Source organism: Bombina bombina, chromosome 1, assembly GCF_027579735.1.
Source record: "Bombina bombina isolate aBomBom1 chromosome 1, aBomBom1.pri, whole genome shotgun sequence".
NCBI classification, from domain to species: domain Eukaryota; kingdom Metazoa; phylum Chordata; class Amphibia; order Anura; family Bombinatoridae; genus Bombina; species Bombina bombina.
The window spans coordinates 355,696,791-355,714,838 of record NC_069499.1 but is presented as its reverse complement, the minus strand read 5'-3'; the positions used below and the strand labels follow the sequence as shown (position 1 = coordinate 355,714,838).

The 18,048-nt window shown below is 39.8% G+C and overlaps 1 protein-coding gene across 3 annotated transcripts in view; it reads left to right on the top strand.

Moving 5' to 3' along the window:
- STK11IP (serine/threonine kinase 11 interacting protein) overlaps positions 1 to 18,048 on the top strand; it is a 338,389-nt gene that overhangs the window by 85,159 nt on the left and 235,182 nt on the right. For all 3 annotated transcript variants that reach the window (XM_053698220.1, XM_053698219.1, XM_053698221.1), the window contains exons 14-19: positions 572 to 976; positions 9,613 to 9,809; positions 12,089 to 12,199; positions 13,346 to 13,544; positions 14,515 to 14,886; positions 15,036 to 15,145. In XM_053698220.1, the coding sequence (XP_053554195.1) occupies positions 572 to 976; positions 9,613 to 9,809; positions 12,089 to 12,199; positions 13,346 to 13,544; positions 14,515 to 14,886; positions 15,036 to 15,145 (1,394 nt within the window). The remainder of the gene's footprint in view (positions 1 to 571; positions 977 to 9,612; positions 9,810 to 12,088; positions 12,200 to 13,345; positions 13,545 to 14,514; positions 14,887 to 15,035; positions 15,146 to 18,048) is intronic.

Below are 18,048 nucleotides of genomic sequence, written 5' to 3'. Positions count from 1 at the left end.
GGTCTATTCAAAACAAGATTGTTCTGAACACATCAGATGTGCCAATGAATATGGGGAATATATGTGCAGCAACCTATCAGCAGTTGGTATGCAGCGCTAAGCCTACCTTGGTATGCTTTTAAAAAAGGATACCAAGAGAACTATGCAAATTAGATAATAGAAGAAAGTTGGTTAAAATGCTATGCTCTATCTGCATTGTGAAAGTTTTTGACTTTACTGTCCCTTTACGTTTTCTCTTACCTTATGTTTTTAAACTTGCAATAACTTGCATACAACTGAATAACACTTCACAATCATCCATAAGTCAGCAACTCATTTCTCACTTGCATACATTTTGAACTGTTCAAATTCTTAGCTCCTATTTGTGGAAAAAAAATCTTGAAGATTTGGTTTCTGGTCTCATACTTGCATAAAATATTATCTTTATTTGCATATTAATATTATCATCCTGATACATCTTAATAGTATCCACATTAACTAATGTAACATCAAAGGTTTAATGTACAGGCACTTAAATGTCAGTTGTTTATACACAGTCATGTATATTACTAGGTCCCATTCACGTTTACAGGTCCTGTATTACAACATCAGAAAGACATTGAGCGCACGGACAGTTTTCGGGATCAGTTTGGTGTTGACTGGTTACAGTACCGAACTCACCTAGAGGACGAGCTAAATCAGGATTACACCACAAGACACAGTCCTTTACCTTCCCGACACACTCCTCCACCAGCCACAGTGATGCTCCCTCCTGAAGTGATGAGCACAGATCAAATAAGGAGCAGCCCCTCTCCTGTAGCAATGTGCAGCAATCCGGTACTTGCTAGGTCACTCAGCTCACAGCGTAGCACGGCTGGGGGAGATGAGCCTGAAGCTGCAGATAGGTTAATAGAGAAAATAGAAGATGTCCTTGAGGATCACTTGTGGGATGAGCAGAAATCAGTGTGTCAACAAGAGGAAGAGGAGATTATAGAAGGTGAGGTTACATGTCATATAATACTTCAAGGCCACATGTGTATTTTGGCTTAAGGACTTCTCTTTGGAAGCTCCAAAGTTAGGAGCAAAGTTCTTCCCTTAACCAATTCAGTCTCTACACAGGAACCGCAATGTTGAGCAGACCATAATTTCTAAATATGTGGATTTAAAACTGTTTTTATTTGTTTTGGACAATCTGTCCCATAGAATATATAGCACTTTATTAGTTTTATATATATATATATATATATATATATATATATATATATATATATATATATATATATATATATATATATATACAGGTGGCCCTCGGTTTACAACGGTTCAATTTACACCGTTTCTTTCCAGTCATGTGACTGCTATTGAGAAGCAGTGCATTGATGAAAATAGCCAGTAGGTGGAGCTGTCCGCTTGTGTTGCAGCAAAGCCATGCAAGCTGAAATTAATCAGTTTAACCAGACCTGAGCTATAGAGCAGATTTCAAAGGAACTAGATATTCCTGTATATAAATCAGTCCAGATTGGAATGCATATAAAGAACTGTTTGCAGAAAAATGCAAGTGAAGTCTGTGTTGTGTGATTATTTTATTAGGTTTATAATGCTGTTTGGCATTTAAAGTCTTCATTTCAAAGCTTTAAAAATAATGTATTAGGTGTTACTTATGACAATTTTGAGAGGGCCTGGAACCTAACTCCCTCACATCCCATTGACTTACATTATAAACTGGGTTTCAATTTACAACGGTTTCGATTTACAACCATTCCTTCTGGAACCTAACCCTGGCGTAAACTGAGGGCTACCTGTGTATATTTATATATATATATATATATATAATCTAAAAGATGTTGGTATGCAAATAATGTTTATCTAACTGAAATGCACGTTATAATACAGAGGATTGCTTCTAGAGTGTATTTAGGGGAATTAGAGTTAAAGTAATTGAGCTGAATTGTGATATAGTATATAGATAAACATCCTTTCTTCTGTTAAGTGTGATCAGTCCACGGGTCATCATTACTTCTGGGATATTACTCCTCCCCAACAGGAAGTGCAAGAGGATTCACCCAGCAGAGCTGCATATAGCTCCTCCCCTCTACGTCACTCCCAGTCATTCTCTTGCACCCAACGACTAGATAGGATGTGTGAGAGGACTATGGTGATTATACTTAGTTTTATATCTTCAATCAAAAGTTTGTTATTTTAAAATAGCACCGGAGTGTGTTATTACCTCTCTGGCAGAGTTTGAAGAAGAATCTACCAGAGTTTTGCTATGATTTTAGCCGGAGTAGTTAAGATCATATTGCTGTTCTCGGCCATCTGAGGAGTGAGGTAAACTTCAGATCAGGGGACAGCGGGCAGATGAATCTGCATAGAGGTATGTAGCAGTTTTTATTTTCTGACAATGGAATTGATGAGAAAATCCTGCCATACCGATATAATGTCATGTATGTATACTTTACACTTCAGTATTCTGGGGAATGGTACTTCACTAGAATTACACTGTAAGAAATACATAAAGCTGTTTAATAACTAGAGATTATGTTTAACGTTTTTGCTGGAATGTAAAATCGTTTTCATTTGCTGAGGTACTGTGTGAATAAATGTTTGGGCACTATTTTTCCACTTGGCAGTTGCTTAATCTGTTTTTCTGACAGTTTCTGTTCTCCCTCACTGCTGTGTGTGAGGGGGAGCGGCCGTTTTTTGGCGCTTTTACTATGCATCAAATATTTCAGTCAGCAACTCATTGTATTCCCTGCATGATCCGGTTCATCTCTACAGAGCTCAGGGGTCTTCAAAACTTATTTTGAGGGAGGTAATTTCTCTCAGCAGAGCTGTGAGAATTATAGTTTGACTGAGATAAAAAACGTTTATTCTGTAATTTGTTTCCTGCTTTCAGAATTTGTTATCTTTGCTAATGGGATTAAACCTTTGCTAAAGTTGTGTTGTTTACAAGGATTGAGGCTATAACTGTTTCAATTTATTAATTTTCAACTGTCATAGATCTTCTGTGCTTCTTAAAGGCACAGTACATTTTAATATTATTCTAATTGAATTGTATTTCCAAGTTGCAAGTTTATTTGCTAGTGTGTTAAACATGTCTGATTCAGAGGATGATACCTGTGTCATTTGTTGCAATGCCAAAGTGGAGCCCAATAGAAATTTATGTACTAACTGTATTGATGCTACTTTAAATAAAAGTCAATCTGTACAAATTGAACAAATTTCACCAAACAACGAGGGGAGAGTTATGCCGACTAACTCGCCTCACGTGTCAGTACCTACATCTCCCGCTCAGAGGGAGGTGCGTGATATTGTAGCGCCGAGTACATCTGGGCGGCCATTACAAATCACATTACAGGATATGGCTACTGTTATGACTGAGGTTTTGGCTAAATTACCAGAACTAAGAGGTAAGCGTGATCACTCTGGGGTGAGAACAGAGTGCGCTGATAATATTAGGGCCATGTCAGACACTGCGTCACAGGTGGCAGAACATGAGGACGGAGAACTTCATTCTGTGGGTGACGGTTCTGATCCAAACAGACTGGATTCAGATATTTCAAATTTTAAATTTAAACTGGAAAACCTCCGTGTATTACTAGGGGAGGTGTTAGCGGCTCTGAATGATTGTAACACAGTTGCAATACCAGAGAAAATGTGTAGGTTGGATAAATATTTTGCGGTACCGACGAGTACTGAGGTTTTTCCTATACCTAAGAGACTTACTGAAATTGTTACTAAGGAGTGGGATAGACCCGGTGTGCCGTTCTCACCCCCTCCGATATTTAGAAAAATGTTTCCAATAGACGCCACCACAAGGGACTTATGGCAAATGGTCCCTAAGGTGGAGGGAGCAGTTTCTACCTTAGCTAAGCGTACCACTATCCCGGTGGAGGATAGCTGTGCTTTTTCAGATCCAATGGATAAAAAGTTAGAGGGTTACCTTAAGAAAATGTTTGTTCAACAAGGTTTTATATTGCAACCCCTTGCATGCATTGCGCCGATCACGGCTGCAGCGGCATTCTGGATTGAGTCTCTGGAAGAGAACATTGGTTCAGCTACTCTGGACGACATTACGGACAGGCTTAGAGTCCTTAAACTAGCTAATTCATTCATTTCGGAGGCCGTAGTACATCTTACTAAACTTACGGCGAAGAATTCAGGATTCGCCATTCAGGCACGCAGGGCGCTGTGGCTAAAATCCTGGTCAGCTGATGTTACTTCTAAGTCTAAATTGCTTAATATACCTTTCAAAGGGCAGACCTTATTCGGGCCCGGGTTGAAAGAGATTATCGCTGACATTACAGGAGGTAAAGGCCATGCCCTGCCTCAGGACAAAGCCAAGACTAGACAGTCTAATTTTCGTTCCTTTCGTAATTTCAAAGCAGGAGCAGCATCAACTTCCTCTGCACCAAAACAGGAAGGAGCTGTTGCTCGCTACAGACAAGGCTGGAAACCTAACCAGTCCTGGAACAAGGGCAAGCAGACTAGGAAACCTGCTGCTGCCCCTAAAACAGCATGAATTGAGGGCCCCCGATCCGGGATCGGATCTAGTGGGGGGCAGACTTTCTCTCTTCGCCCAGGCTTGGGCAAGAGATGTTCAGGATCCCTGGGCGCTAGAGATAATATCTCAGGGATACCTTCTGGACTTCAAATACTCTCCTCCAAGAGAGAGATTTCATCTGTCAAAGTTGTCAACAATCCAGACAAAGAAAGAGGCGTTTCTACGCTGCGTACAAGAGCTCTTGTTAATGGGAGTAATCCATCCAGTTCCACGATCGGAACAGGGACAGGGGTTTTACTCAAATCTGTTTGTGGTTCCCAAAAAAGAGGGAACTTTCAGACCAATCCTGGACTTAAAGATCCTAAACAAATTCCTAAGAGTTCCATCGTTCAAGATGGAGACTATTCGGACAATTTTACCTATGATCCAAGAGGGTCAATACATGACCACTGTAGATTTAAAAGATGCTTACCTTCACATACCGATTCACAAAGATCATTATCGGTACCTAAGGTTTGCCTTCCTAGACAGGCATTACCAGTTTGTGGCTCTTCCATTCGGATTGGCTACAGCTCCAAGAATCTTCACAAAGGTTCTGGGTGCTCTTCTGGCGGTACTAAGACCGCGGGGAATCTCGGTAGCTCCATACCTAGACGACATTCTGATACAAGCTACAAGCTTCAAGCTTTCAAACTGCCAAGTCTCATACAGAGTTAGTGCTGGCATTTCTAAGGTCACATGGATGGAAGGTGAACGAAAAGAAAAGTTCACTCGTTCCACTCACAAGAGTTCCCTTCCTGGGGACTCTTATAGATTCTGTAGAAATGAAGATTTACCTGACAGAGGACAGGCTAACAAGACTTCAAAGTGCTTGCCGCACCCTTCATTCCATTCAACACCCGTCAGTGGCTCAATGCATGGAGGTAATCGGCTTAATGGTAGCGGCAATGGACATAGTACCCTTTGCACGCTTACACCTCAGACCACTGCAACTGTGCATGCTAAGTCAGTGGAATGGGGATTACTCAGACTTATCCCCTTCTCTGAATCTGGATCAAGAGACCAGAAATTCTCTTCTATGGTGGCTTTCTCGGCCACATCTGTCCAGGGGGATGCCATTCAGCAGACCAGACTGGACAATTGTAACAACAGACGCCAGCCTTCTAGGTTGGGGTGCCGTCTGGAATTCTCTGAAGGCTCAGGGACAATGGAGTCAGGAGGAGAGTCTCCTGCCAATAAACATTCTGGAATTGAGAGCAGTTCTCAATGCCCTCCTGGCTTGGCCCCAGTTGACAACTCGGGGGTTCATCAGGTTTCAGTCGGACAACATCACGACTGTAGCTTACATCAACCATCAGGGAGGGACAAGAAGCTCCCTAGCTATGATGGAAGTATCAAAGATAATTTGCTGGGCAGAGTCTCACTCTTGCCACCTGTCAGCAATCCACATCCCGGGAGTGGAGAACTGGGAGGCGGATTTCTTAAGTCGTCAGACTTTTCATCCGGGGGAGTGGGAACTTCATCCGGAGGTCTTTGCCCAAATACTTCGACGTTGGGGCAAACCAGAGATAGATCTCATGGCGTCTCGACAGAACGCCAAGCTTCCTCGTTACGGGTCCAGATCCAGGGATCCAGGAGCAGTCCTGATAGATGCTCTGACAGCACCTTGGGACTTCAGGATGGCTTACGTGTTTCCACCCTTCCCGTTGCTTCCTCGATTGATTGCCAGAATCAAACAAGAGAGAGCATCAGTGATTCTAATAGCACCTGCGTGGCCACGCAGGACTTGGTATGCAGACCTGGTGGACATGTCATCCTGTCCACCTTGGTCTCTACCTCTGAAACAGGACCTTCTGATACAGGGTCCCTTCAAACATCAAAATCTAACTTCTCTGAAGCTGACTGCTTGGAAATTGAACGCTTGATTTTATCAAGACGTGGATTTTCTGAGTCAGTTATTGATACCTTAATACAGGCTAGGAAACCTGTTACCAGAAAGATTTACCATAAGATATGGCGTAAATACCTATATTGGTGTGAATCCAAAGGTTACTCTTGGAGTAAGGTTAGGATTCCTAGGATATTGTCTTTTCTACAAGAAGGTTTAGAAAAGGGTTTATCTGCTAGTTCATTAAAGGGACAGATCTCAGCTCTGTCCATTCTGTTACACAAACGTCTGTCAGAAGTTCCTGACGTCCAGGCTTTTTGTCAGGCTTTGGCCAGAATTAAGCCTGTGTTTAAAACTGTTGCTCCACCATGGAGTTTAAACCTTGTTCTTAATGTTTTACAGGGCGTTCCGTTTGAACCCCTTCATTCCATTGATATAAAGTTGTTATCTTGGAAAGTTCTATTTTTAATGGCTATTTCCTCGGCTCGAAGAGTCTCTGAATTATCAGCCTTACATTGTGATTCTCCTTATTTGATTTTTCATTCGGATAAGGTAGTCCTGCGTACTAAACCTGGGTTCTTACCTAAGGTAGTTACTAACAGGAATATCAATCAAGAGATTGTTGTTCCTTCTTTATGCCCAAATCCTTCTTCAAAGAAGGAACGTCTACTGCACAACCTGGATGTAGTCCGTGCTCTAAAATTTTACTTACAGGCAACTAAGGAATTTCGACAAACGTCTTCTCTGTTTGTCATTTACTCTGGGCAGAGGAGAGGTCAAAAAGCTTCCGCTACCTCTCTTTCTTTTTGGCTTCGTAGCATAATTCGTTTAGCTTATGAGACTGCTGGACAGCAGCCTCCTGAAAGAATTACAGCTCATTCTACTAGAGCTGTGGCTTCCACTTGGGCCTTCAAGAATGAGGCCTCTGTTGAACAGATTTGCAAGGCTGCAACTTGGTCTTCGCTTCATACTTTTTCCAAATTTTACAAATTTGACACTTTTGCTTCATCGGAGGCTATTTTTGGGAGAAAGGTTCTTCAGGCAGTGGTTCCTTCTGTATAAAGAGCCTGCCTATCCCTCCCGTCATCCGTGTACTTTTGCTTTGGTATTGGTATCCCAGAAGTAATGATGACCCGTGGACTGATCACACTTAACAGAAGAAAACATAATTTATGCTTACCTGATAAATTCCTTTCTTCTGTAGTGTGATCAGTCCACGGCCCGCCCTGTTTTTAAGGCAGGTAAATATTTTTTAATTTATACTCCAGTCACCACTTCACCCTTGGCTTTTCCTTTCTCGTTGGTCCTTGGTCGAATGACTGGGAGTGACGTAGAGGGGAGGAGCTATATGCAGCTCTGCTGGGTGAATCCTCTTGCACTTCCTGTTGGGGAGGAGTAATATCCCAGAAGTAATGATGACCCGTGGACTGATCACACTACAGAAGAAAGGAATTTATCAGGTAAGCATAAATTATGTTTTTTTCATACATGTTACCCACATAAACGTATATGAAAGAACCTATGGAGCCGGAACCTCATTTTAATGTAAAGATTAGAAAATTATTTATCGGTAATCATTATAGGTAGATGACATATGAAAAATCTGGGGATATAGGAGACATATAGGATATATTTTCTTCAGTTTACTGAGTAAACTATGGGGGGGGGACACCTGAGAATAGTGCAGGCGGTACGTTTCTGGTTTTACGCAATTCAATAACTTATAGGGAGGTATAACATACATTGTGGGGACGGCAGATAGAGTGAGATAAAATGCACATGTCTGCAACCCATCTATAAAGGATACATATTTAAAGTTACTCAGAACATATAAGAAGTGATTATAGAATATATATAACAAGATAAACTCAATAGTCCCCGGTTAATAGGAGGCTTAAAGACACAATTCACCTTTAGTATGCAATACCAACTTAGTATTTTAACTGCTTGTGTAACTTATATATATACTATTCAGTAAAAGATACAGCATATGTGACTTATGGGGGTTTAATTTAACTTTGCATGGGACATGCACAGGTATATGGAAGCATATAAATTTCTGTATGGTCATATACAACTGCCCCGGCCACATGCAGTCTAACAGTATGAGTAACAAGGTGCTGTTGTGTTCCTTTGCGAAAGCCACTCCGCTATGCGCATACATTTTGTTAGTATGTAATGTTAGGTTAGTATTATTACTATGTTTAACAGTACAGCTGATCTAAGAGATCCTATTGGGCCCAGGATTTACAACTAAAATAACTATATAAGTAAAAGGTGTCTCTTAATAGGTTTGCAAAAATATTGTCTAATACCCACTACCATATATTGGGTTGCATGAAATACCCAGAACTACTGGGGGGTAATTTTCATGTTAACTTTAACCTGAACAACAGGCTTGTATTGAACAATGTAAAAACATGAAATATTAAATAAACCATATGAACTTCATGCAGAGATAAATATAAAGGTAGTTTTGTTTAAATTATTAGATTGGGCTAGCAAGCCTACATGTATTGTAGGAGTTAAATACAGTCCCATTATGGGAGCTCTAGGAATTAACAGGAGTAGATAGAACCTTAAGCTATTCAGTACTCAAAGAATGTGGATATATGAATATCAGATTCTGTACATCTTGAGAGCCCACTAAGAGTATACAAGAAACCTCTCAAACAAATAGTGATAACATTCTAGAGCAAGAAAAAACTATTGTGGTGTCAAAATAGAAGAGGAACATAGTAATATGAGACAATTATCTAATAAAGAAGTCTTTAGCCTTGTCAAGAGTATTGGCTTACATCATCTTATCCCACTCATTATTCCACACAGATCTTGCTGGGATAATAAATCACAAAACTGGAGCTCAAATCTCTAACTATGCGGTATGGCTTTCCATACCGCTAGTAGCTATATGTTGTGTAGTATTCATCCCACACCAGATGGCCAGGGTAGATAGCTTCTCTCAGCACCTTCGCAAGATGCCGCCAGATTCTGTCCCCGGGAAATGCTTCTGTTGCTGGCTTAGGGTGTCCCTTGACCATAAGCTGCCAAGCGATCAGGTTCAGCACTTTCTTAGTTTTTAAACAGATTTAACTTAAAACATTTTTTTTTAATGGATAACCATTTAGATGTATAACTAATGCTCTTTCATACGCATGCTATAAATGATTAGCGCTTAATGTACCTTTTTCACACCAATGTTTTTTTTTGTTTTTTTTTAAATCATCATCTTAATCTGCAGATGCATTGTGCTCTCCTGTGACAGTGTGCCCAGTGCTAGAAGGGCAGCCAAGAAACCCTGACTGGCCTTGGGTTTTCTTGCGTGTGACCCAACAGTTCCTGCTAGAGATAGATCTGCAGCGGGGACAACTCCTAGTCAGACGAGAGCTGAGTAGTCTCCAGGACATCCAAACCTCTACAATACTTTGGAACTGGAATGTGAGTTGTAATAAAGAAGACTGCATAACTTTTTAGTGCATTAGTACAGGAGTTGTTTTGCAGCATTACATGCAGTACTACTTATTAAAGGGACACTGAACGAATTTGTTTCTTTTGTGATTCAGATAGAGCATGACATTTATCAAATTTTCTTCATTCTCTTGGTATCTTTATTTTAAATGCAAGAATGTAAGTTTAGATGCCGGCCCATTTTTGGTGAACAACCTGGGTTGTTCTTGCTGATTGGTGGATAAATTCATCCACCAATGAAAAAGTGCTGTCCAGTGGTCTGAACCAAAAAAAGCTTAGATGCCTTCTTTTTCAAATAAAGATATCAAAAGAATGAAGAAAATTTGATAATAGGAGTAAATTAGAAAGTTGCTTAAAATTGCATGCTCTATCTGAATCACGAAAGAAAAAAATTTAGGTTCAGTGTCCCTTTAACATCAATTCTTTGTAGTGTCTTGATTTTAGCCACTAATGAAGCATAAATGGGCCAATAAACCATACACACATATAGAAACATTATATGGCCAAAGGTATGTGCAACACCTGACCATCACACTTAAAGGGACATGACACCCACATTTTTTCTTTCATGATTTAGAAAGAGAATGCAATTTTAAACATCTTTCTAATTTACTTATATTATCTAATTTGTTTTATGCTCTTGATATTCTTTGCTGAAAAGCATATCTAGATATGCTCAGCAGCTGCTGATTGGTTGCTGCACATAGAAGCCTCATGTGATTGGCTCACCATGTGCATTGCTTTTTCTTCAAATAAGGATATCTAAAAAATGAAGCAAAATAAATAATAGAAGTAAATTGTAATGTTGTTTAAATTTCTATTCTCTATCTGAATCATGAAAGAAAGATTTTGGGTTTAGTGGCCCTTTAAGTGGACATCCCATTTCAAAACTATGGGCAATAAAGGTTCACTAAACGCATTAGAATAGCATAATTAAAAAATGCATACTAAAAAGACACTGCAAAAGCACTTCATTTGAATCTCAAATGAATAGTAGATTTTAATTTACATTTTCTGTCCCACCGAATCATGTGACAGCTATCAGCCAATTGCAAAATGCATATACATATATTCTGTGAATTATTGCACATGCTCGGTAGGAGCTTGTGCCTCATAAAGTGTGCAGAATATGATGGCGCTTCATAAATAAAGTATAATAATAATAATAATAATATAAAAAGATGGTGCACATTTTGATAATAGAAGTGAATTGGAAAGTAAATGAGATGGAGGTCAGGGCTCTGTGCAGGCTATTTGAGTTCCTCAAAACAAAACTAGTCAGACCATGTCTTCATGGCCCCTGTTTTGTGCACAAGGGTTCAGTCATGTTGGAACAGAAAAGGGCCTTCTCCACACTGTTGCCAGAAAGTTGGAAGCTCCAAATTATCTACAATATCTTTTGTATCCGGTAGCATTAGGATGATCCTCCCCTGGAACTAAGGGGCCTAGCCCAAATCCTGAAAAACAGCCCCAGACCATTATTCCTCCTCCACCAAACTTTACAGTAGGCACTATGCATTCCAGTAGGTAGCATGCTACTGGCATCTGCCACATCTAGATTCTTACATCACACTGTCAAATAGTGAAGCATGATTTATCACTTCAGAGAACGTTTCCACTGCGCCAGAGCTGACATTCTTTACACCTCTCCAGCCAATGCTTGGCATTGTGTGATGTGAAGCTTATGTACGGCTTCTTGGCACTGGAAATCTATTTCATAAAGATCCCAACACACAGTTCTTGTGCGGATGTCGGTTCTAGAGGCAGTTTGCAACTCCTATAATGGTCGGTTGTTATGCAATACACGCTTTAGAACTCAGCAGCCCCTCTCTGATTTTGCATGGGCTGCCAATTTGTGGCTGTGCTGTTGTTGCTCCAAGACACTTCCATTTCACAATAATAGCATATGTTATTGTAAGGCAGAAAATTGACAAACTGTGTCCTTTGATAGTTAGTCACTGAGCTTTTCAGTAAGGCCCATTGTACTGCTAATGTTTGTCTATTGAGATTTCATGGCTATGTGCTTGATTTTATGCACCTTTATTTTTTTATTTACTGGAAGTTTTAAAATACTTTATTTTAGATTGCCCTCTATTTTCATCTTTAAAGAAGATTGATTTATGAAGTATTTGACAACAAGGTTTTGTAAATTCTGTTACACGCACTTTTCTTGACATTGTGAATATGAATAGGGCCACTTTTATTGACTACTTCTCCCTCCTTTTGCTGTTTTATTATTGTTTCTACAGGGAGAAGAGCAGGAGTTGCCTGTGCTTTGCCTTTGCTTTGACTCTGTATGTGAAGAAAAGCAGAGTGTGAGCTACGTGGTGCTGGACAATACCCCACAGATTTCAATAACGGTGAGGAATTAAAACAACTAACCTGAGCATCTTCTCTGTCACAGTTTAACAACACGGAAGGGTTTTGTTTCTGCAAATCTCTCACGTGGTATCAGTGTTGTAGCCCCAGTTTAAACAAAAAACAACCAGTATTCCATAGCTTGTACAAACAGTGCTACAGATTTCACATCAGATCACCATGCTACAAAGACAAAGTCTCTGATTTTTCTTACCTTCCCTCCTGTGTTTTCTTATTTAGATTGTAAGCTTGAGAGCCTCTCAAACTGTAGCACACTTTTTGTGGGAAACTTCACTCTTAGGGCTAGGGCTACAAGTGGAGCGCTAAATTATCACATGCCCACAAACTGGCAAATTTGCCCGTATGCAGGTGCAGTATAATTAACCAGCAATTACAATTAGCTGGTTATTGCTACCGCGAGCTAGCGGTGCCCTTATAAAATAAACCAGAGATCAGATGTTTGGTTAATTTTTATAAATGTACCCCAAAATACAATGTAGTGTATTTTATTAAAAAATAAAGATAGTAGCATCTTTATTTTTTAATAAAATAACTGCACTGGGCGGTATTTTGGGGGTAAAGTTGGCAGGAGTGGGGTGTTAGGAAAAAAAAGTCACTAAAAAACGCCTTTACATTACAGTCTATGGGATCTGTGTGTTCCCTGTAAATATATACACATATTAACACACACATATATATAAGCATATATATTTATATTTGCTGTCATCGCTGCGCTACTTACCCCCTCTGTGCTTAGGTTCTGTGCCTATGGAAGCGCACGCTCATGAACACAAGGCTTTCCAGCAATGCATTGCTGACAACTTGTAATGCCAGCGCACATTAGTATCATACAGTGGAGCGCAAATTTCACTTTCACTAAAGCGATATTTAGCGCTCTACTCTTAATCTGGCCCTTAGTGTTTTTAAGGGACTTTTGTATTGCTGGTTAAATAAGTTTGTACTATGTATGTAACTTACCTTTGTATAGTTTGTCATTGTACTGTTTGTACCTTAATGAATAGAATGTTTCTCTGTATAGTGCTATGCAAAATATTGGTGCTTTATAAATAAACAATAATGATAATAAATAAATACTTCATGCTAAATGTCCCTTAACACTGATTTAAAGTTTTCTTTCTTACGTTTAGACACTGCTTGAAGTGTTAAGTCCTGTGCTGGAAAATAACCGGAAACAAAAGGCAGAGCATGCAGTTCGCCAGGAGTTGCAGTGTCTAAAATGTAAAACTGTTTTCCAACAGCAAGATGGTGGCCATGAGGCATATAGAGCAGACAACATAGTGCAGAGTGGAGTGAGCACTGTTATTGAACCACATACTACTTACACAGGTGACTTGGAGTTATTTATGAGTCAGCACCGATTGGCTAAATGCAAATCTGTCAAAAGAACTGAGATAAGGGGGCAGTCTGCAGAGGTTTAGATACAAGGTAATCACAGAAGTACAAATTATATTAATATAACCGTGTTGGTTATGCAAAACTGAGGAATGGGTAATAAAGGGATTATATATGTTTTTAAAACTATAAAATTTCTGCAGTATACTGTTCCTTTAAGTTAAAGCTGTTTTTTTTTTTGGGGGGGGGGCTGTGATACCTTTTAAAATGCTTTCTTTAAAGGGACATTCAAGTGCTAATATTGCATGCTATAATTTGTTAGAACGTGCAGTTTTTGCACTATTTATGTAGTAACTATTCAACTCGGTAGCAGTAGTGCTTGTGTCGCCAAGCTGTTCTTTAACTATGTGTTTAACCCATTAAATGTTAAAAGTTTAACGTTGGAGCATAAAATATGCGAAATTAAAATATTCTAACAAGCATGTCACTTTTGCACTATGTCTCTTTACAAGGACATAATAGACAAAAATGAAATATGAGTGCATTTCAATTTAAAATAGAAGCTGCTTTGCTATTGCTGTTACATCAGCAAAAAAAACCATTCGGCAAGTATCCTGTACATCAAAACACCATGCCTGCTCCGAGAGCCGTGCTGTTATGTATTATGTTAGCAATAACCCAGTTTGCTTTGTACAGACCTGCAGAGCATTTAGTAAAGGAACATTTTGTCTTATTTCAACTTTTATAACATCCACAATCCATCAGTTGTTTTATTTTATAGTATGGACTTTTCTAGTAGTTCTCCTACCTTTAAAATATGGTTCCCTCCTCCACGTTTTACCATCAGCCCATGTAAGATATTTCTCATATTTCATGTCTTGGAATTAATTTGGTTTTGCAGGGGATTTCTATATTTGTGATGACACCTTGTTGTAGGCTAAACATTGTTTATATTTGATTACAGGGAATGTCTGCTGCCCCTCCTGCAGTAGTTGCCACATAATATTAGCACCTTCTCACCCAGAAGGAAATTCCAATACTCCACCACCTCCTGCAGAGGAGCCTCAGGAAAACAGTGGCAGGGAGGGCCTGAAATCCTTCTACCTGGAAGGGGAGGAAGATGATCTGTCAGAAGCGGACAGCAGTACTGTGACTGCTCCAACAAATGGAGAGAGTGTTATTTTCTACAGCTTTGAGGCTGAGGGATCCTCTACCCAGGGACTACAAGTCCCTTCAGACCAGAACGGGGACAGCCTCACCGGGAGCTACAAATACAGCACCCCAACCCAAATTCTAAATGATTGCCTTCCACACAACAGCTTGCAGATTAGTCCAGGTTAAGTTTGTGTTTGAGAATGAGCTTTTGGGAATATGTTACGTAACTTTGGGTGTCTGCCAAGATGGATGTTTTAGATTAGTTTATGTATTGTTTAATACACATTTATATAAAAGGTCTTTTATTTGTGCATTTTGTCCCTTTTGCAGTAGAACCTCTTCATTCTTTAGATTTTCGGCTTGTTGATCATCGCGTTAAGCTTTTCCTAGATATGGAGATTCTGGTAGAGGATATGGAGGAATTTCGGTATTGTATGAAGGTGAGTGCACAGTATGTCCTTTGTCATTCTATAACATGTAGGATTGAACCTATGTGACTTGACTTGTACATAATGTTTTATGCTGTTTACTCTAAAATGTTTGCTTAAACCTGCAAAATTGTAGAAATTGCTATTATAGTGAGGGCTATATACTGTATTTATGACCAGGTTATACATTACATACCAATAACAGTCTGCCGTGCATTACACTGGGTGCCATTGTCCTGCCTTGTACTCCAGTGGTCTTGTTATCCAGTTCATGGTCACAACATTGTGCCCCTGTCTTCTTTCTATCCTGACAGCCATGTCTACTTCACAACCTGCACCAGAACTGTGTGTCACTGCTCCGGTATCAGACTAGAGCCTTATTTATCTCAGACTTTGTTAATAAACTTGGTCACTTCCAGTTTGTTGTAAATATGCCCAAAGGAAAAGCAGTATTGCTAGCACCATTTGATACTCTAGGTTTCAAACCATCTCTGCTATTAGGCTCAATTCACCTGACCTTACTCCATATAAATGACGGTATGTCAGTGCCACCCATTGTAGCTCAAAGAGGTGGTTCTTGTCGGATTTGTCAGTGGATCTACTGCTGCAACAAATAGACATAATTCTCCAAGCATTTCCTGATAAGATTGTCTGTTTGCTGGCAATTGAGGATTGTTTAAAAGAATTTGTACAAAAAAATGTTTTCATGTCAAAACTGTCCATACCTGTGAGAGCTCCAAAGGCTATCAACTCAGACCAGTAAATACAAACGTCCACAGAATACTAAGCAGGAAAGAAATTTTAATCTCTGCAGTACTTATTACAAAAGAAAAATCTGTGAGATCCTCAGGAAATTCTAAGAACAAAGTTTTAAGTCAAGATCTAGTTTTGGATGGGTCTAAAACAAAGGTTATTTCTCCTGACTAAGCTTCTGACTGCACTCAGGAAGGAGGATTTACAGATACATGAAAATACTAAGGCTGTCTAGAGGCCATCATTGGAGGGGACAATGCCATATTTGTGCCCTGGATTGATCCCAGGTATCTTGGCTTGCAGTCCTGTGGCTTTTCTCTGAGCCACTGAAGTGCTTTGACTATTATCTGGAGACTTGCTGCTTACAGTTGCATTAAGCTCTATACACAGTTTGTGTATAGAACATTAAAACATTATACTCTATACATTTCTTTCCAATGGCATGCAGAGTCCACAAGTCCATTTAATTACTGTTGGGAAATTCACCTCTTGGCCACCAGGAGGAGGCAAAGAACAACATAGCCAGAGCTTAAGTGCCCTCCCACTACCCATACTCCCCCAGTCATTCTTTGCCTCTGTAACTAGAAGGAAGTGAAGCTTGTACTCTGAAGAAAATAATGGAGTAATGCTGTGTCCATGTAATCCTCTTGAGTTAGTTTTGGTAGTTTTTGGAGCTTGCAGGGAACTTCTCTGTCCTCTCTCCAGCAATCTATGTAACCCCCACCCAGCAACCAGGGTTAGTTACTCTGCTTTCCTGTCTACTCGGGTCCCTGTCAGAAGTCTGGATGAAGCTGGCAGACCTGGAAATGCTGCTACTGCTCCACAGCAGAGACCCCTGGTAAGTCGTTTACTTTTATTCATAGGTGAAGGGACAGTACAGAACATTAGGTCACAGAGGGTCTGGGGACTAAGTTATATCCCTTTTTGGGGATATCAGTAATTTGAACAGTTAAAGGGACAGTCAATACCAGAATTTTTGTTGTTTTAAACGGTAGTTAATCCCTTTATTACCCATTTCCCAGTTTTGCATAATTAACACTGTTATATTAATATACTTTTTAACTTAACTTGTATCTAAGCATCTTCTGACAGCCCCCTGATCACGTCTTTTTTATTTATTATCTATTGACTTTCATTTTAGCCAATTAGTGCAGTGTCTGCCATAATCCACGGGTGTGATCACAATGTTATCTATATGGTTTACATGAACTAGTCTCTCCTGTTGTGAAAAGCAAATAAAAAAGCATGTGATCAGAGGCGGCTTTCAAGGGGTTAGACATTATCATATGAGCCTTCCTAGGTTTAGCTTTCAACTAAGAATACCAAGAGAACAAAGCAAAATTGGTGATAAAAGTAAATTGGAAAGTTGTTTAAAATCACATGCCCTATTTGAAACATGAAAGGTTTTTGTTTTTTGGACTTGACTGGCCCTTTAAGCTATTTTAACCTCTAACGGCACCGGAACTCCGGCCGTGTGTGAGGTAGTTGCGTGATGTTTTGGGGCACAGTAAGAGTGCTTTCCAAGGAGGGATTGGAATTGATTTTTATTCCCCCTTCTTAAATAAATATAGTAAGGAGTTCAGTCTCTTCTCTTCTCACAAGGGCTTTGTAATACCACTAAGGGTCCTAAAAATGGGCTCATATTTGAGCGCAGCTAACTATATGTGTCTTTATATATGAGGGCGGTATTTGTTTATATTATCAACTGCCACAAAGCAACCATATAGAAAATTGTTTGATCAATAAAAGCAATTGTGATTGATCTGAGGCGTTGTTCCGGACATCAGTCAGGAAAATGTGGACCGCAGCGAATTTTAATTATTTGGCGCCATTCCACCCGACCTCATTTGGGCTATTATGTGAGTGCCAGACCCCCTCCTCCGCTTATCTCCATTTTTATTTAGAATGAAGAGGAGCCTCAGGTTCTTTATAATAGAACTAGACGCGACTGTGAGATAACACACTTTGGATTTCGAAGTGCTATGCGTTCCCTGAATCCCTTCTATGTTCCGCTCTACAGCGCCTTTTTAATCAGAAGCTGTAGCAGTGCGTGCTAAGTGTATGAGCTCTACTAGTGGTAGATGCTGGCGCAGATGGGGTTTACAGCGGGAGTATAGGGAGTATATCTGCATCACAGAGTTTATGTAATTTTATCTCTGGTA